Consider the following 20,554-nt stretch of genomic DNA (forward strand, 5'->3'; position numbering starts at 1 on the left):
CAAGTTCTTGGCCTTGGCCTCGGGTTGCCGATCCTTGGACACAACACTGGTGTACAGTACGTGTATATACGCCTGAGCTTGCTTCCTTACAGTGCGTTGTTTGGTATGCATCGTCATGAAATCTACCACCATTTTTTTTAATCAGCCGACTCACAGATGAAATAAACGAGTGGAAATTTCTCTTTGGTTTGTGTTTCTGAGTCACTCCGAATGGTGTTAATATTAATGTTTGAATCTTAAAATAATTTCGAAATGTCCAGCTGAGAGGTGCAAAGCTAAGGTCGGCAATCACAAAACAAGCCTACAGACATTTATTGGCTCCCCGCTTGATGAATGCCACATTTCATTGTACTGCTAGTAGACAGCTTCTACACAACGCTGCTTTACAAAAGAATCACTTGATAAAAATTAAATATTTTCCATATTCCTCTGTACACGTAAAAATAAAAAAAGGGGGGGGGAAGAAGAAAGCCATCTAACATACATAAACACATAGATATTTACAAGGAGGTGAAGAAGTAAATGCTAATGTGCTTGTGGATGACGAGCTGCCGGTTTGGCCAACAGGCCGAGGATGGTGGAGAGGCAGTGCAGCTTCTCCTTGACATGCTCAGGAAGTTTATCGTTCTCCTTGTACCTAGAATCAACACACACATGCGGTTAAGTAGTTTTACTTTGTCCGTGTGTATTTAGCACATACTGCAGTCTAAGTACACGTGCATCTCAATCAAAGTTCATGTTAGTTGATGTCAGTTACATAACATCGATGAGTCCTTGGCCCACCCCTCAAACATTTATAAGGAAACCAGTTGTGATGTTTCTACTCCACTAAAATGGGAAAGAAACAACTTCCTTGGCAGAGGTAATTAATAATGCTCAGTTTGAGAGACACTGTCACAGATGTACTGTGCAGTGGGGACCTCCAAAGTGGGATGCCCCGAAAGTGGTACCGTTTAGAATTCAAACCGACGTGCAAGCCTGTGAGGTTTCAGCACGCCACATTTGGTTTTATTTCATCGAGATATCAGACAGAGGGGCCAGACCCGAAATGGCCCTTATTTTAAAATACATACATAAAATAACAAGTTATTCTTATAATTCATTCATTCATCTACCCAACCGCTTGATCCTCACTAGGGTCGCGGGGGGTGCTGGAGCCTATCCCAGCTGTCTCCGGGCAGTAGGCGGGGGACACCCTGAATCGGTTGCCAGCCAATCGCAGGGCACACAGAAACGAACAACCATTCGCACTCACACTCACACCTAGGGACAATTTAGAGTGTTCAATCAGCCTGCCATGCATATTTTTGGAATGTGGGAGGAAACCGGAGCACCCGGAGAAAACCCACGCAGGCCCGGGGAGAACATGCAAACTGCACACAGGGAGGCCGGAGCTGGAATCGAACCTCTGCACTGTGAAGCCGACGTGCTAACCACTGGACTACCGGGCCGCCCCTATTCTTATAATTATAATAAATTATAATTTATAATAAAAATTATTATATTATAATTAATTCAAAATAACCAATTACTTAGCGTGATGGTGTTTTTTTTTGTTTTCACATAGACTAAATCAACCATAAAAATGATATGATGAGATAAATTGATTACCAAAAAAATGCATTCATATATTTAGCTTTATGATTGTGTACATGCAAGAAGGATGTTGGTTTTTTTTGCCTTACAATGCTGCCTGTTTGATCATCTCCGCCAAGAGCGGTGGTTCACGATTTTAGTTGGTGGTGAAATAGAGAAAATGCCGTTTATCACCTGGTGACGCATCCCTCAGGAGAAGTGTAAAAGATCCAGGAAACTCCGGCCTGGACCACCAGCTGAGAGCCATCGTTGAACTGCACCCACACTTCGCCACCCGTCAGCTGAGGTGACAACACGGAGCATCTGGATGACCGGCTCTGACGCATAGTCCATTCTAACGGCTCGGGGCGTCAATTACCTGCGAGGCCCAGCCCACGTTGGGCACAAAAATGGACTTGACCACTTTGCTGGTGTTCTGCAGCTCTTCCTGACACGCGGGGGAGCTTTTTTTACTCAGGCTGGGCGAGTTGAAATCAGAGCCGTCGTAGGAGATCATCTGCTCAAACGGCGTTTTATCTTTAGAGATACGGTTGTTCGGGATAAAACGCGATTGGATAGAAATGCTATCGGAGACTCACCGGAGGAGTGATTTTTGGAGGCCGAGGAGGCGAAACATGATCGGGAGGAGCAGGTTGCGAGGGAGGCGATGTCAAGATTGGAGAGTCGGGGATGACGGGCCTCCTAAAAATGATTATATGTATGCGTGTGTAGATTTGTATGAGCGTATATCCGTGCGTATGCGCCTACACGCACACATAAAACGATCGATCACGCATCGGTCCGTGACATGAACTAGTCTCCAAAGTTTACCTTCCAATGATGATGGGGAAGAAGGGCCCTTTCTGTGTGTTTCGTTCCTCCACCTCGATGGCGGCCTCCAGCGACAGACACACGCGGTGGCCCTCGTCCGACAGCTCGGCGTACATGCGGCTCTCGGCGCTCAGGCCGCTCAGGCCCACCTCGCCCTTCACCGTGTACGACTTGCCGCTCTTCTCCACGACTCGCAACAGCTCTGACGTCTTGTGGCTCTTTGCCCCTGTGATGCGCATATTTTTTTAAAAATGTTATTTGTAATATTTAGTGAGATACGATTCTGAATGCTCAATCACACACAATAATGTTGCACATGAGGCCACATTAAAATGCCATCAGACAGTTTAAGTGAGCCAGAGTGGAGCGCTGATGCCTTACCATCATAGAAGCAGACCTCCAGGTCAGCGTTGGGTGAGTTCTCCATCAACATGACCTTTGCATACTTGGTGTAAAGGGTCACTTTGGGGGTCTTGGACTTGACCAGCTGCACAAACTTGGAGGCATACTGGTACTTCTTCCAGTATTTTTCTGACGCAACACAATGGATGGGATTGAGTTTAAAATCCCAGTCAGGTGGTGGTTAACGTGCGCCGAGAGCAGGTTTCTCACCCGGAAGATCGTCATAGCTGCAAATGAGGATATCTTCAGGGGGCGCAGGCGGGCAGTCCAGCACAGGAAAGCCTTTGCCACCATTGGGCTGGTAGATCGTCACCTGCAAGAAATAACACATGACACCAGTGAGTGATTGACATTTCTGGGGAGTTTTTTTTGTTTAACTTTGTGCCATGCAATGTTTGTGCCAGGGAAAACTGCCTCGATCATCAAAAGAATTTTGCGCATGATCTGAAGGGCTCACCATTGAACCGTCAGAGGAAATCCGAAGGACTTCCTTGACCCTCTCTTGTCCATTTTGGCACTTTAAGAGCTCCATGCACACCTCGCCCGTATCCAAGATGCTCACCTGTGAAGAAGACGCGCTTCCTTTCAATAAGTCAACTCAGCTAAATCTGGCGCCGTGATGCCTGGAAGCACATACAACAGTGTTTTTGGTTTTCTGTCTGATGGGCTTCAGCCTGGAGGCGCACAGAGGCGGGACGAGATCTCTCAGCGTCTTCTTCTCCTTGTCAACGGCGGCTTTGGCTGAGGGCTGCTGTGAGGAGGAGGAGGAGGAGGAGGAGAAGGACGGCGAGCAATGAGGAGGCTGGAGGTGGGGTCCAGGTATATTCTCTCTCTGGTAGACGTCCAAGCCGGAGGGGTGGGGGCAATGCAGGCCACGGTGGGGGTCGGCGGACCGGTTTACGGGCTTTTCCGTCCAAGAGCCGTGTCCTCTGTCGCTGTGGAAACTGCCGCCGCTGCTGTGAGCGCTTCTGTCGAGGGGCCTCAGACCACATCCTGAGAAGAGAAAAAGACAATATTTGTCAGGATCTACTTGAGCCGCGGCTTTCATCCGTGTTTGGAGTATTTCAAGCGATTGTTTTGCGATACCTTCTGTCATGCCGCAGGCTTAAGGTGAGCGGAGCTCAGATTATGCCGCTAGCAAAAGGGCAATGGAAGCAAAACATTAGCGGGCTAACGTGACGTTCAGAACACACAAACCGCACTGAGGATAGTGTGACGTGTCAAAAATGCTCTCCGTTCCTCATTTGTTTCGTGCCCGTTATCATGACTCCATTCCCAAAAACATTTTTTTTCCAAAGTGTAATGGAACATTGATAATTAATTGGTTGATTTCGCCAGGCTTGTGGTCGTCAGGGTGGCTGACACATCGTTATTCGCTTCCTAGCCTGGCAAAATTACATGTTTGTTCATGTAATATTAAAGCTTTTAATATTATAGGACTTCATTCAGGTGAGATTAGTATCATTCTCGGACATTTGGTCGTAAACAACAACTTCATTCTAATTCTATTTGACGTTACGATTTTACGGTACTTACAATATGATTTATTTGTTGTTTTAACACTTTCACAGGCAGTGGTTACTGCAATGGACACCTTATCGAGTTAGCATTATTAGTGCATGAAAGGGTTCAATTGCAGCTTTCTTTGGCCATAATATGAGAACACTTTGTCAGAATTGTTCAGAGAGTCAACCTAATCTTGCAATTACTGTCACATTTTCAAATCGAAATAGAATATATTACCATCATTGTTGAGCCAGTTAGTGACTCCTCCCTCCATGTCTTGATATTGAAGGTTTGGTGGATGTGCCGTGTGAGTGGAGAACAAGTACTCCGAGCTAGAAAACAAAAGGAGTCGAATGAAAAAAAGAAACCCGAGTGCTTCGGGTCAATAAGAACTCATCGAAAGCAAGAGCTTACTTTGAAGACTGCTTGACAGGAGGTGAAGGAAACTGCCCATGTTCCGAGAATGGATGAGGAGTCGAGGACGAGGGAAAAGGTGCTCTTCCGATAACTGGCAGCGATTCTTCTGAGTAACACCGACCTTGCTCGGCTTGATCGGGCCCATGGAGTGGTCCGGAGGAGCCGAAGCGATCGGAGGAGTGAGCTCGACGTAGGTAGTGGGGGTTGTCACTCCCTCCCCCGTGAGGCGGCCTGCCCCTTCCATCGTGGTAAAACCTGTCCGGTGGATGCTGCTGCCGCCGCCACTGGTCTGTGTCCTCAAAACAGGCCCGACTGGGTTGGAGCGGGTGACTGGGCACGGCCGCCATGCGGTTGGGCAGGGCCAAGCCAACGACGTGCCTCGTCCTCCTCTGGAGGCGGCTCCCGCCGCTGCCCGACGTGGAAGAGGCGCAGCCCGTGAAGGTGGTGGCGATCCCGCTGTCCATGGAGATGTCGTCACCCGGGCCCAGCTCCTTGGTCCTGCCTGGCTGGCTCCGGGTCATAAAAGGATGGTCCAGCACGGCGGACAGGCTGGGCCGATGGGCGGGATCCCTTTGCAGTAGCTGATGGATCAGATCCTTGGCTTGTGGAGAAATGTGGTCGGGCATCTCGTAATCCCCCAGTACCACCTTGGAGAGCGTGTGCTTGACCGTGTCCGTGTCAAACGGGGGGCGGCCCATCAGGAAGGCGAAGAACATGCAGCCCAGGGACCAGACGTCCGACTCCAGGCCGTGAGCGCTGCGGGTGGCCACCTCGGGGGAGATGTAGTTGGGTGTCCCGCACATGGTGAAGTGTTTCTCGTTGGGGAGCTTGAGCTGGGTGGCCAGGCCGAAGTCTGCGATCTTAATGTTCATGTTGCTGGTGAGCAGCAGGTTGGGCAAGGTGAGATCCCGATGCAAGATGCCGTGCGTGTGCAAGTAGAGCATCCCTTTCACGATTTGATGCATGAAGTTTCTCGCTGTAGACAAGCATATAAGACACATTTGAAGTACAGTGAAACTCCTCTACAATGAAACCTACATGGGCGAAAGTGTGAAAAAATCTTCATGCATTAACACCATTCCCACTTTCCTGCCCCCCATACAATGAAAAAAAAAAACCCTGTTGCGTTATACGAAATCTTTTTCTCTGCTCTTGCCTCACGATGAGAATAACTACAACAAAGTCTAATCCAACAGTGACCTCAACTGCTTCATTCGGAAACCACAACAGCAACCACCACACTGGTTTACACATGCGCAATAGTCCAGGAAGTATTTGTTATTGTTAGTTTCTGACGTAGCAAGAATGTTGCATTGCTAAAATGGCTAAAACACGGGCCTTTGGATGTCAAGCAGTTGTCTACACTTAATCTTGAAACACCAAATATAAAACAGCAATCCACAACAGCATTCGGAACCTTCCAAACGTGCACCATTTGCCCTGCTTATTCTCACACAGCTGCGCAAACTGTTCACAGCAATCAATGCGTATCCCATGTCCTGTTGTGAACCAAATATGGATGCATGATATAAAATGAAATCTTCTGACCTTCCTCCTCAGAAAAGGGCACCTTGCGCTCTTTCAGGTAGCGCCCCATCTCCCCGTTATGGCACATCTCCAACACCAGGTACACGTAGTTCTTGTCTTCAAAGTAATTGTACAGCTGAGAAACAGATAGCAAGTGCAATTGAGCTAAAATGATTGAGCACAGGAAAAAGTGAGCACATGAAATGAAAACTGAAAAGAGAGGGATTGGACCTCTACTGCAATCATGTAAGCTCGAAAGATTTTGAAAATGCTTCTTTGACACCATTGCTATTTTTATAAATGTATTTATTTATTTTGTGTCATGACGCAACACCGAGAATGCCTGCCGGTCAAAAACATAATCATCATAAGGAAGTCTTTGAAAGAAAAAAAAAGTCAACTGTTGAAAAGAAGACAATAGTGACTGAGCATTAAGCAGCCTAGAGGGCAGTTTGTGTGATGTAACCATGGCGACACTAAGAAAAGGCACTGTGTGTTTTGTGGGTGTGTGTGTGTGGGGGGGGGGGGTGTCCTCTGTGTTTACCTCGAGTATCGAAGGGTGCTTTAAGCGGCAGTGAATCTCGACCTCGTTTGTCACACGCTGGACCATCCCAGCTTTGTGCATCATTTTCTTGTCAATCTGAAAAGGGAGACCGAAGAAGATGAGGTTGCTACCGAACATGTGTTATGGGAGTCAATCTGTCGCATGGAAAGACAATGAAGCACCGAGTCCCGCGGGGAGCCAGAATGTCCTAATTGTACCTCAGCAGTCTCTGATGACAGCTGTGTGGGCGGGACTTATTGTCGGCTCCACTTTCCCTGGCAGGTAACGCCAATTACCTGTCATTAGCCAGGTCGTGCTTACCGTTTTGATGGCAACCTCCAGACCTGTCTTGATGGATTTTGCCCGGTAAACACAGGCAAAGGAGCCTTTGCCGAGGAGGGTGAGGACTTTAAAATCCTGAATAGAAAACAAACAGGAGGGAGGAAAAACAGGTAGATGATTTAAAAGGGCGCTTCTTCAGAACTTCTTGCCAAACAATTTAGGCAAAAGAAAAATCCAACACTTTTTCCATATCCTCATTAAGGCCGCAAGTGAGCTTGAGCCAATCACAGCCGCCTTTGGTTGAAAGACGGGAAAAGATTCAAACCCGTCAGCACTGAAAAGAAGACACGCTAAACCTACCTCCTGGCCCTCCTCAAGAACCACATGACTAAAATGCAGCGTGTATTGGCAAAAGGGTGTTACTGTGCATATCCAATTATCATGATGAATGACAATGGCCAAAAGTCAATGAAATTGTGTGCCCGTTGATTAGAGCTGTCAAAATGAACCAAATCATCAGACACTAATCCATCCATCCATTCCATCCTCTAATCCACTTTATCCTCACAAGGGTCACGGGGGGTGCTGGAGCCTATCTCAGCTGTCTTCCGGCAGTAGGCAGGGGGACACCCTGAACCGGTTACCAGTCAATCGCAGGGCACAAATTGACAAACAACCAATCACACTCTCAATCACACCTCGGGACAATTTTGAGTGTTCCGTTAACATCCCACGCATGTTTTTAGAAGGTGGAAGGAAACCGGAATACCCAGAGAAAACCCACACTAGCGCGGGGTGAACATGCAATGGGCACTAAGGAAGGCCGGAGCCGGGCTCGAACCCTGCACCGCTGCACTGTGAGGCGGATGTGCTAACCAGCCAACCAGGTTGCATCTCTACAACTAATCAATTATCAAATTAAACAACAGCTATTTTGATCATTGAGCTGTCATTTGGAGGCACTCTGTGATTTCGGTCGCCCTTCATGAAAGCAGATTTTTTTGTTGTTGATCAAAACAAGACATTTGTTCTGCCTTGACTTTGGAAACTATGGCCAAACCAGTAACTGAATCAAAATTGTAATTGCTTTTTTACTTCAGGTTCCAGGGGAGTAATTCAGAATGTTTTTTGGGATGCAAGAGGAACATGCATAATTCACACAGGAAGGTCAAATCTGGGATTTGGGATCCCTCCCAAACACAGACATGAAGGGTTAATGAGCACAAATAATAAACACACTGTAAAACAAATACCGGCGCCTCTCTGACAGTGTCAATCAAGACAGCTTCCACTTTAGTACAAATTGAACTTTGATCCGGAGTAGATCACAAACATGGTACCTCAATGGTGAGCTCCCGAGTATAACACAATATCTCCTCTTCATCTTCACTCCAGCTGAGATTTCGGAAGTAATTGAGTACACTGTGGTACATGCTGCTTCCGTTAAGAACGGGAGGTGAGATCAGACGCCAACAAGTGTTGTCAGCCGAGACAAACGCTTAACGGCCGCACAAGCCAAGAACACCTGACGTCCGTCAGATGGCCAACCACAACCTGTAATTATCCCGGCGCGCTTCCCGCGAACCAAGCCACTTGGAGCCGTCTCCAAGCAGCAGACGCAGTGTCAACACACTCAGACAACAACAAAGCAGAGAATAATAAAAGCCATCATAACAATTATTTTATAAAATAAACTTATTATTGACCCATCTATAAAGAAACTTTTTTTTACATTACACGCCAAAATTCTATATTCGGGATGTACAAATAATAGTATCAAAATACACTCATAAAATAGTTATAATGTTAATATGTATAAGTAAGTGAACACGTACTGTAATTTCACAAATAACTAAAAGAGTGTAATCAGTAGCCTTTTTTGGACAGCCAATTCGTGGATATATTAGGCATAAAAGATAAATAGTTGTATCATTTAACAACAATAAAACATACAAATTTCATATAATAATTAAGAGTGTATTTGTATGTTTAAACACTGACAATAATAAAGTCGGTTTAAGTACGGTCAGAAGAAATAGCAAAAGTAAAATTCATGACTACTTTTCTGTGCATACCGTATCAAATATTGAGAAAAAAACGCATAGCAAAAAATAAAAAAAACAACACACTAATTGGAATTAGAATGCAACCCGATTTTACGTCACGTTAGGTTTACAACTAAACAACGACACAATGATCGTGAACAACAGTGCAGTAGTTCCGTTTCCAAAATCATTTTGGATTGGAAGAGGCAAGCATTTTTGGTGGTGGATGTTGAAAACTCTACGAACAATAATTGTCTCCAAGTCAAACCTAATAGTCGGAATATACGTGTTAGCACAAATGTGATTTTAGTATGCGTCTTTTTGACACGGTAAACAACAAGGAACAACAAAAGCATTTCGGTTACCGAATGCCCCTGCTAGCTATAGCCAGTCTATGCTCGCGTGAACACTCACCTCAATTCTTTCGCCGATTGAAACACTCATCGTGAGTTCTTTCGTCGTTGTCGATGCATGTAGAAAATGTGCAAAAGTAATCCGTTCATCGATATCCGTCCAAGCGGTTCTCAGAGGGCAAACGCTGGGTGTTGTTGTATTCCCTTCCAAAACGTTGCCATCGACTCCATTTTTGAAAATAAGCGCCCTTTAGTCTGCGTGCTTACGTCAGGTTTCGTCATTCAGACGCGCCAGTGACCACACCCCCAAGCGACACAGCGAAATAGGTTGCAGTCATTTTGCATCTCGTCAGCCTAAATCATTTTCACTGTTTTGTCATTTTCAAACAATATAATTCCTACCTTTTTGAAAGAAAAGCATAAAATATTTTTAGAAAATTGTTGACGAAACCGTCAACTCTGCTAAACGTTATTTAAATGTTGAGCTCCGGTCAAAGAGAAATTGCATATATCGTTATGCCAAAAATGTAATTTTGGAACATAATGGAAAACATATTATTTCGTATAGAATGGAGCACATATGAAACATCACCATCTTAAATCTTTTTAGGAAAAGTTTGTGGTATTTTAGGTAACACAAACAATCGTTTGAACAATATGAATTATTTTGCCAGTAAAAATAAATAAAAACTATGATGGCATTTGTTCTGCTTCGTCTCCACTTGATGAGGCCATAAGATTAAATTCCACTGGACAATGCATTAGTGTCACACCACTTTTTTTCTGAACTGCACTGTGTTGGTTATTCATGTGGTTTAAGCATGTTACATTTCTTGTCCCTTCCACAATGTGTTCGACATGGGAACTCCAATAATCGCCCCTGCAAGCCTTTGCACACCACGTGAGATGACTAGAAGGCACAGACCTGGCACATAGGCCTTGAGTTTGACATTCCACCTCATAACTTTTTCTTAGTAGAAAATGTTTGACAGATATTTAGCAGACTTAACACTTTGGAATATTTCATACAATTTGCCATAATAATAATAAATGCCATAAGTGTCAGCAACAGCTTGTATTTTCTTTACAACATAATATATATTTGTTAAGAATATGCACAAAAGATGACTCTTGTTTTTACAGCTGAATGTGTTTATTTTCCAACTAAAATCCTAAATGGAAACTTGCATGAAAATCAACATGGAAATAGGGAAATCCCATCATCTCCAACAGTGACTCGAGGTTAGGCGATGGGAATCTGTCCTTATGTACCTTAAATATGATGGCTTGTATTAAATATTAAAATAGATTTGATGTCCCAAATGTATTACATACAAATATATACCGTAGAATTACTACTACTGCATACAAACTAACAGTTTGGTAGAAGCTGTTGTCTACTGTAGCTCTCTGGGTCTCTGGAGGAGGGGGGTTCACACGTTACAAATAGATGACACAGAAGGCAAATGCTTCCTTTAAGGGAATGTTGAAACATTTCAATCTATTGGGTCTCTTTTAATAGTCAAACGCGTTTGAGAGCAGGAGCACACCACAGTCACACTTGAGGATGGACAGAAGAGTGCAAACTGACAAAATGGAAATGAGCAAAGCCACTAAATCCACCTGTGTGGCTGGTGAGGATTGAGAAGTGGTCCCAGTTACTGTAACGCTATCCTTACTGTCTACATGGTCGCTGATGGTCGTCATGGAGATGGAGGCATAGAGATCAGACAATCTTCTTAGTCTACTTCCATTTCCTTTGCCGAATGTTTTGATTGTTGGTTTCCCTTGGCGTCGCCAGCCCCCTCTTGGCCTTGCTTAGCGGTCGGGCCGTTATTAGGAGCGTCGTTGTTATGTTCAATCACCTCCTGCGTCTCTTCCACTATGGGCTTGGACCTGTTGATCACTGCAGCACACACATCCTGCAGCTCCTGCATGAGTGTCACAAGTTTTGAGTGCGTTGAAGTCCGAGCATATATAGCAAGACTCAGAATTGGGGGCGGGGGGCAACATGGCATACCTGGATTTTGGAAATGATATCCGTTACTTTGACAACGGGATCTTGAGTGACGGCCAGTTTACTCTGCGCATTAATCTTGCTGTTCATCCACACCATGCTGTCATTCAAGCATTTCTCCACGGTGTTGACATCCTCTGCAGCCACATGGAGATAACGCTCATCCTGTAGAGAATTTGCAATCACATTCATCATCCTGGAATGCACGTTTTAGGTTATTGACATCCATCCGTCCAATTTCTGAGCCGCTTTATCCTCACAAGGGTCGCGGGGCGTGCTGGAGCCCATCGCAGCCGTCTTCGGGCAGTAACCAATCGCAGGTCACACAGAGACGAAGAACCATTCACACTCACACCTCGGGACAATTTTGTGTATTCAATGAGCCTGCCCTGCATGTTTTTGGAATGTGGGAGGAAACCGGAGTCCCCGGAGAAAACCCACACAGGCCCGTGGAGAACTCTCCACCGGGAGGCCAGAGCTGAGATCGAACCCACAACTGCTGCATTGTGAGGTTGACGCGCTAGGTTATTTACACTCTAGCTAAAAATTATGAATACCCTGACAAAATATGAGTTCCCAACTATATAAGACACAAAACTGTTGCAAACAAAATAAAATATCTTTCAGAGACAGCGGTTACTACAGTGGACAGCTTATCATGTGATCAGGTTACAGGGTGCAGGGTGCATAAAAGTGTTCATGACTAACATGAGATATTCCACAGGATCAACCTATTTTGCCACACGGCACTTTCACATTGAGATAGTAAATGCAGTGAATCGTCCGTTTTGAAGAAATGCTCACCTTCTGTTTGTAAGAGTCCACAAACTTCATGTAGAATTGTAGCCTCTTGCCAAGCTCCTCAAAAGCCTTTGGCCGGTCCTCGTGCTCTCTGTACCGGTCTTGAATAGGCTGACCCAGACTCTAAGCATGCATATACACATCAGCACCACACGATCAAATTCCGATTGTATGTCAAATGCAAAGTGATAGAAAACAAACCCTGAGTGCATCCAGCTTTTCCACATAGATGTCTTTGGATTGGTCCTCCCCTTCCTCATACAGCCAGTTTTCAGTGTCCTCCAGGAGCAACGTCAAACGGTTGCTGTCCTATTCATCACAAATGTTAAAAATCAACATCCATCAGCTGATTCTTCCAAAAATGCAACACAATAAAATAAAAACAACACTTACTTCCTCCGTGATATACTTTCCATAGATACCACACAGTTTGTTACGGAGATCATAAACATATTCTTCCACAGCGTTTTTAGCATCATTTGCCTCTTTCACTTGTTTGTCTTGCACGATCATTTGATGCTGTGACCCAGGAAAAAAAAGAAAAGATTACAGTTTTTCAAGGAAAGAGTTGAAAGGTTGATTTGATTTGTGATGCGAGCTACAAATATGTCATTGCTTGAGTGAAGTAAAAAAATAAAATAAATTGAGCAACTAAGGTACTTTAATGCCTTGCTTGTGGGCAAGAAAAGCCTCACTCTCGGCTACTTATTAAACGGCTCAAACACACAACATGAGATCACTCTCAAGGAGCTGATGTCTCACGCCAAGACGCTTACATGCACTGCACCAAAGCCCAACACCAGTTACTGGTGTCACTCACTAGGCCGCGTTTCTAAAACGCAACATACGAATACTAAAGTATGCACAGTAATTACACTTTATCAAATCAGCTTCTTGCTTTACCTTGACTTTTATGACGCTGATTTGACATTCAAGTAAATTGACAGTGAAATGTCCTCAATGTCTCGTAAATAACTGAAACCAGGAGCGATCAAGAATACTTAGTGGACAAATGTTGACCGTTTTAGAGGCTCACCTCAAACTGGATAAAGTTGCAGAGCACCTCGCTGTCAAGCTGTCTGATATTTTTGGCCACAATGGGCAGGTCGGCGCTCTTCACCTTCACTTTGGCCTTGCTCACTGCTACTGCTGCTGGGTCCTGCTTGTCACCTGCACCACCAGTACCCCCCTGCACCACAAAACACACTTAGCTGCTCTCGTGACAATATATCCTATCGGACTCATTACGACATCCATCCATCCATTTTCTGATCCGCTTATCCTCACGAGGATCGCGGGGCGTGCTGGAGCACATCCCAGGTGAATTCGGGCATGAGGCTGGGGAACACTCTGAACTGGTTGCCAGCCAATCGCAGGTCAAACAGAGACAAACAACCATCTGCGCTCACACTCACACCGTGGGACAATTTAGAGTGCTCCATTAACCTGCCATGCATGTTTTTGGAATGTGGGAGAAAACCAGAGTACCCAAAGAAAACCCACGCAGGCAAGGGGGGGGACATGCAAGCTCCAAACAGGAAGGCCGCAGCCGGTATCGAACCCTGCAATTCTGCAATGCGAGGCCGAACGTGCTGACCAGTCGCCCATAGGGCCGCTCATTTCGACATAAAGAAGCAAATGTCATTTTTTATACAAGGGAGGGGTGATTTTGGTCAATCTGTTCGATGCTTTCTTTTTGTTTTGGTCTCCTTCTATAAGAGCTATATTAATCATGATATACCAAAATAGAACTAAAAAAAAAAAGGGTGTGTGCAAAGGTGCATGAAAAATAAGGTAATTGTGTTTTTTGTTGTTGTTTTTTTTAAGGAAGAATTGATCCGTTTCTTATTCGCTGGGAATATTTAATCAAGAGTAGAATTGAGGGACTTTATCGGCATGGTTGTGTTTATTATGAGGAAAGGACAACACAGGACATGGTGATCTGTCCCACTGACCTTAGTGGTGCAAGTGTTGTCTTCATTTGGCTGCTCGCTCTGGCTTTGGACTTCCTGGTCAACCTGCATTTTGGTCTGACAAATATTTACAGTGAAATGAAAAATATTGTCGATGCCTGATAAATCACATTTGGTAGCTGCGTTAAAATCTGAAATTCAAATGCCTCTACCTGCTCCTCTGCTCTGCCTTCATTTTGCACAAGTGGCTCTGCGTCGATCTGCATGTCCTCCACCTCTCCTTTCTGGTTCTCAATCAAAGACGCACTGGACACACTGAAGATGCCATGGACATTAAAGCGCACCTTGACCTTCACTTTGGAGCTTTCTCCATCTGGCTGGGGCACCACATTCTGGACTGAAAAGCACCCTGGCAACAGAAGAGGGGAAAACAGATTCTGATCATTAAATCGAGAGCCTCAAAACTGAAAGTTTCAGGACTGACTGGTTCATTATCCTTCAGCGTGATCTTCCCGGATGGACATGAAGCAGAGAATAAAACCTTACCTATCCTACAATCTGGATGAGGAAGCTCTTGAGGGCAGCTGTAAAAGGCTTCAAGGTCAAAAGGCTCTTTCTTATGGAAGGTGATGACTTTGGAAAAAGGAGCAGCATGATTCTTACTGAACACCTCACACTCTCTAAAACAAAAAAGAAAAGGGAATGACAGTTAGAATTTGGACATTTGAGTTGAAGACCGATACTGTCGTGGCAAATATGAGAAGTGCGATGATAGCCAGACATCCGGAAATTGATCTTGGTGTGACGACTCCGGCATGTATTAAAACATCAATGTAAACAAACCGCTTCATATACTGTATCTGAATATGATTCAACATTCTCTTTTGTGGAACAAAAAAATAATATTCAAAAAAATAATAAAATAAAATATAATATTAAAAAAATATATTCAGCATGAAACTTGTATATTTTAACAACCTGATGCTGAATTTGTTCTCATAAAGAACAACTGCATGTACAAATAAAGAGTTTTGCCCAAGGCTTAAAAATTCTTTGTCAAAAATATCAGCCGGTCTACATGCTGTGTGGCAGCAAGAGGCAGTTCTGTGCGTGCTCTCAAGCGACCTCTTTCAATAACAACGCATGCACATCCATTTGTGCGCAAAACGTGCATAAGAATAATAAGTCATTCTTTGAGCATGAGGAGATTTATGATAAAATGTTTGAATAAATTAAGCAGCAACACCGCTTTGGTCTGTCCCACTACCTTGCATGGCAGCCACCTCTGTTGATTTCGTTCATGATATCGATTCAATCGATCATTAACTTATAAATGTGTGGCCAGCATCAATGTAAACTAGTCCAGCGCCGATCAATGTATTGTATGGCAGGGCAGACACATCGATACATCAATTAAATGTATGATGAATCGTTCCACCCCAATAGATGCCATCACTCGTATGTGATAACTGTCAATAGATTTTCTAAATGGACTTGTATTAAAACAAAGCGAAAACAGCAACTCATCATTATTTATGCGAATTATCCGACAATTTTACCGGTCCAGTTCGCTTGAGATCAAATTAGACTGTGTCGCCCCTGAACGAAATGAGTTCCGACACCCCTAGACTGGACTGTAAGATGTGACGTGCCCTGACCCGAGGCCATCTTCTGTTGCTGATTTCCAGCGCAGAGTAATCGGGAAGGGAACAGCATCGGTGATCGAGAATTCACGCACTTTAAACGCCGGAGACAAGATTGCACACTACAAAAGAATGAGACAAATATCAAAACATTATTGACACAGAGCAGGTTGTAGTCCAAAGAGAAGGAAAGACAGAAAGAAAATGGGAACCTGAAGAGCAGCGCCTCTGGCGACAGCCTCGTCAGCGTTGAGCGTGGTGCTAACGTCTTTGCCAAAAAACATGGCGATCCGGTCTTTGACGGCCGGCATTCTCGTCGCTCCTCCCACGATCTCCACGGAGTAGATGTCGTCCCGGCTCAGCTCTGCCACACAACAAGTTAACTTTACATTACCCGACATACCCGAGTGAATTAAATTATAGGGACGTACTTGAATGTTCGAGGGCGGCCTTCAGCGGCATCTCTACCCGCATTAAATACCGCGCACACAACTCTTCGAAATGGGCCCTGCGGGTTGGAGAACAAAAATCGAAATCTTGTTCCATGCTATACACACACACATGTGTCTTTATTCGGACCTGTTCATCCTGCTGGAAACGTCAATGTCATTCATGAAGCACTCGATGTTGAGAGGCAGGTCTGAAGAGTTGGCACTCATGAGCTTCTTGAGCTTCTCGCACTCCTGATGCAGACAGAGCACAGCCCTGGGGTTGTCTCGCACGTGCAGCTTGTACTTCACTTTGAACTCTTCGCAGAAATAATTCACCAAGGCCTCGTCAAAATTACGCCCGCCCAGATTGGGGTCAAACGCTGTGGCGAGGACCTGGAGACCAAGCACGACACCGACGGAGCTCAGTGAGAAAAAGGTTCAGCGTGAGAATTGAAAGGAGACCAAAAAAAATAAAAAATTGGAAGGCAACTGACCTTGAGTTTGCCTTTGTTGAAAGACGTGATTGCAACTTGGTAAGATGAATGTCCCATGTCCACAAAGACAACATTGCGCGGTTTCTCCTCTGGAGTGGGAAGGTCCTGTTTGTAGATTCCATAGGCTAATGCCACTGTCAAATTGAAATGGAATTGGTTTTGAACCTTTATGCATTTTTAAATACTGAAGAATTATCCAATCTTATGTGCCTGCCTTTAGAAATGATTATATTACAAACATGTTTGCATTCCAATTCATATAGAATACTTACAAAACTGCAGCCTACGGTGGCATCCATAATTAGCAGCAACAATGGTTCAGATGGGTAAAAAGCCTTAAAATAGGGTTGTCAAATTCATTTGTATCGCGGGTCACATTGCGATGTCGGGGAATTGTTCTTCACGGCGACCATTTTTCGGCACATATTACAATGGTATTTTCTAACCCAGAATCATTTCCAGGTGAGGGACGTGAACTTGCTATTAAATTACGTCGCTGAGATGGGACACTCCTCCATATTTGAGACAATCTTGTTTTCCCTTGGCCGAGTCACATGACTGAATTCTAGCCGCAGATTCACAGAATGAATAAGAATATTCACAGAGTATCAATCAGACAACTTTATATCTGCTCTGGCCTTTCTATGAGGAGTTTCCATGTTCTCAAATTTGATTTCCGCTCCCATGAATGGCTGCACAACCGAACAACGTAACCTTGAGCAGGAAGGTAGCGGACTTATCTTACAATTCTACTGACCTGCAGTGGTGTCATTTATGAGCCGTAAACAGTTGAGCCCTGCTATTTGCGTAGCCTGCAACACGGAGCGTCGCTCAGCATCAGTAAAAAAGCACGGCACCTGTGGAATACAGAGCGCAAACATTCATGGTTGAGTTTGGGAAGGCTCGGCAGTAAAACCAGCAGAAACGTTTGCATCGCGCACAGACACCACACAGTCCACCACGGGCTTCTTCAGCGCGCCCTCTGACGTCTCCTTCAGCTTGCTGAGCAGCATGCCTGTGATCTGCTGCACGGTGAACACCTTGTCCTCATCCAAATAGCGCACCTGGAAAACACAGTTTGCCATTAATCTAAGAGGTTACGTGTTGCTTTCTCAATCAGGAATTTCTTTTGAAAGTAGGTGAGACATTGTAGCTTCTGACCCCTGCATACACAAAGGAATTAGGATTTCTTTAAATAGCATTCTGGGAAGAATGGACAATGTGATTGTTTTTGAGGCCATTGCAGGAGATGTGGACTGCTTTTTTATTTTTATTTTTTTTGAATGAATCCTCCTTGGAAGAATGAATGCACCCTTTTAAAATTGGTGATAACAGTAACAATGTCATGCTATTCAGGGACAAATGTTTAGTACATAGGCTGAGATACTGTAGATATATAAAATGATGGATGAAAATGCACCTCCCCACCCCGAAAAAAAAACCAATCAGAATTAAATTTTGTAGACAATTCACCTTCAGCCCAGTGGTTTCATCAGGTAGTTTATGCAAACTGTAAGGTAGTTTGTTTTTTTCTGCTTGCACAAAGGGGTCATCAAATGCTCTGCCATGGAACCTTTTGAAGCTATGGACTGTATTTTTGAAGTTTGTTATCATCTGGAGGGGGAAAAAAAAGCATCATGTGCACATTTAAGTCATTTCAGTTGAGAGTCACTTTCAATACGGTAAGTGGACAGTATGGGAGTGTCCTTACTTGACTCTTGGCTGCATTTCCAATGATGCGGTTTTTGGCGGCAAAAGACACACAAGCCCTTGATGAAGATGAGGAGAGACAAATGCATCAGCAGATAAAGTAAACTACGGAGAAATAATCAAGACAAGATAAGTGACCACCAGAGAGAAAATATAATTTGACTGTGAGTGAGAGCAGAAAGTCACTTTTCAATTATGGAATTTTCACAAGGTGGTCTGATGACACATATGCAGGCGGGTTTGTTCACCTTCAAAAACCTCTGTTCATTTTCAGCCATTTGTCATCATTATCCTTTACAGGATTAAGAAGATATTTAGAGAAGGAGGGGTGAGCTTTAGACTGCGTGTCGCAACTGACTTTGGCGGGATACTCCTTGAACTGTTCGCTAGCCAATGCACAGGGCACAACCATTCACACTCACATTTACAACTTTAATGAATCCTAACATGCATGCATGTTTTTGGAATGTGGGTTAAAGCTGGAGAAAACCCATGCAAACTCTACACAGGAAAACGGTGATTCAAACCCAGACCTCAAACTTGTGAGTGACACATACTCACCACGAGGTTACCGCATTGCCTCGTTTTGCTATTTTTATGCAAAATTTTTATGCATCCGAGATGACAGCGTGCATGCAAGGCTGCACCTCGTGAGCTATGTGATGGCTCAAAGGTACATCGACAGGTGTCAAGAAAGAGGCTAGAATCTATCCAACAACTAGTTGCCATTTCACATTCGGTCACAATGGGACTCAAACTGTCACCCTCCAGTTCCAAAGCCCAAGTTCATCCAGATGACATACCCCCCAGCAAACATTTTTGTGCCTGACTGGCGGGCTGTACAACTTTCTTCCTTTGTAGTGCCATTTCAGTATTATAGTTGTAGGTTTCCCACTCTTGTTTGACAGCATGTGGGAAGTAACACACCACGTTAACAAATAGAGGGCAAGTTGCTTTCTAGATGTTTTCGTGCACATTTTAACAGAAGCACACAACGCAACACGATGATGCAAATTATCATGTCACTTTTACTGCTAAGTTTTTTTAAATTGATTGTGAAATTGTGAGTAAATTTGACCTTTGCTGAGGTGAAAAGGCCTTCCTCCCATCCAGAGCCAGCAGCATCCCTGGCTGCAGTTTGCACCAGCATCGCTCGTCAAAGCGTCACAATAGCGGCACACATTGCGTAATAAACTCGCAACGGGACCGCTTTTCCCCGCGATGACGCCTGTCTTTTATTCCTGTATTCATTTCATTAGGTTTATACTTACGGCGTGCATCGGTCACTGTATTCGTTGGCGACGGTTTCAATGCCACCGCTCCTGGCTACGGCGATGTAGCAGTTTAGGAAACCCACGTCAATGCCGACCACTGACATGATGAAATCTCTTTTTTACCCTCCTGAGAAACTTATCCTTTTGCACTTGTCACCTTGTGAAGAAAAGAGTATTACACAATTCTATTCGAATAAAGAGAAATTTTGTACTCCTCTGGAAATCAACACGTCCCCTAACTACAGGTGCAATTACGCGCTGTTATGTAATTCGGGTTGTTTATAGCCAACTCATCCGGCGTAATCCCGAGGACAACGATGACCAGAGTGGATTCTCCTACTCCCAGGCGACCGTAAACATCACCAAAGGATCCTGATGCATTTAAGACCCGCCTCCACGCGTCACTGATTGGTATGTCATCCTCACAACCTTTACGTGATTGGCGCGTGCAGCGGTCGATCGCAGAACGATCTAGAACTCGCTGGAAATGTGAACCTTTGAAAACGTCATAACAGCGCTACGATGACGTAGACAATTAGTGATGTTAAATGTAATATACATATATATCTCCCCCCAATATATTATACGTATATTTTCTCACTTGGAGCGCAGGACCAGTGTTTGTTGATTTCATTATAAATGTTATTCATTATAAATGGAGCTTGGTATGTCGGTACTGTTTGACTTGTAACCGACAGGTGTGGTCTCCTTGACAAACCTCATTAAAATAAACCTAAAATTAAATCAGTGAATACGTTTAATCATTGTAAATGAAATACATTAGCAACG

General features: G+C 44.3%; 2 protein-coding genes across 3 annotated transcripts; both read right to left on the reverse strand.

Annotated features, from left to right (window-relative positions):
- Positions 1–288: 288 nt before the first annotated feature.
- On the reverse strand, positions 289–9,748 carry plk4 (polo-like kinase 4 (Drosophila)). 2 transcript variants are annotated; one of them, XM_052086967.1, is made up of 15 exons: positions 9,544–9,748; positions 7,124–7,219; positions 6,803–6,898; positions 6,280–6,394; positions 4,729–5,707; positions 4,552–4,646; positions 3,446–3,801; positions 3,266–3,370; positions 3,019–3,121; positions 2,788–2,937; positions 2,407–2,632; positions 2,175–2,277; positions 1,955–2,092; positions 1,771–1,877; positions 289–637 (listed from the first exon to the last, which is right to left on the reverse strand). In XM_052086967.1, exons 1-15 carry the CDS (start codon positions 9,571–9,573, stop codon positions 526–528), a joined length of 2,811 nt encoding a protein of 936 aa, XP_051942927.1. In that variant the 5' UTR covers positions 9,574–9,748; the 3' UTR covers positions 289–525. The 2 variants fall into 2 exon arrangements, with proteins under 2 accessions (XP_051942927.1, XP_051942926.1); XM_052086966.1 differs by lacking the exon at positions 9,544–9,748 and adding an exon at positions 8,425–8,725.
- An 863-nt stretch (positions 9,749–10,611) lies between these two features.
- On the reverse strand, positions 10,612–20,128 carry hspa4l (heat shock protein 4 like). Its single transcript, XM_052087011.1, has 19 exons — positions 19,763–20,128; positions 18,493–18,550; positions 18,255–18,395; positions 17,723–17,845; positions 17,539–17,638; positions 16,782–16,915; positions 16,436–16,680; positions 16,288–16,364; positions 16,069–16,220; positions 15,872–15,978; positions 14,760–14,893; positions 14,426–14,622; positions 14,256–14,330; positions 13,337–13,489; positions 12,694–12,819; positions 12,502–12,609; positions 12,304–12,423; positions 11,503–11,664; positions 10,612–11,413 (listed from the first exon to the last, which is right to left on the reverse strand). Exons 1-19 carry the CDS (start codon positions 19,867–19,869, stop codon positions 11,222–11,224), a joined length of 2,511 nt encoding a protein of 836 aa, XP_051942971.1. The 5' UTR covers positions 19,870–20,128; the 3' UTR covers positions 10,612–11,221.
- Positions 20,129–20,554: the final 426 nt, after the last annotated feature.

This window comes from Hippocampus zosterae, chromosome 14 (assembly GCF_025434085.1).
Source record: "Hippocampus zosterae strain Florida chromosome 14, ASM2543408v3, whole genome shotgun sequence".
Classification (NCBI taxonomy): domain Eukaryota; kingdom Metazoa; phylum Chordata; class Actinopteri; order Syngnathiformes; family Syngnathidae; genus Hippocampus; species Hippocampus zosterae.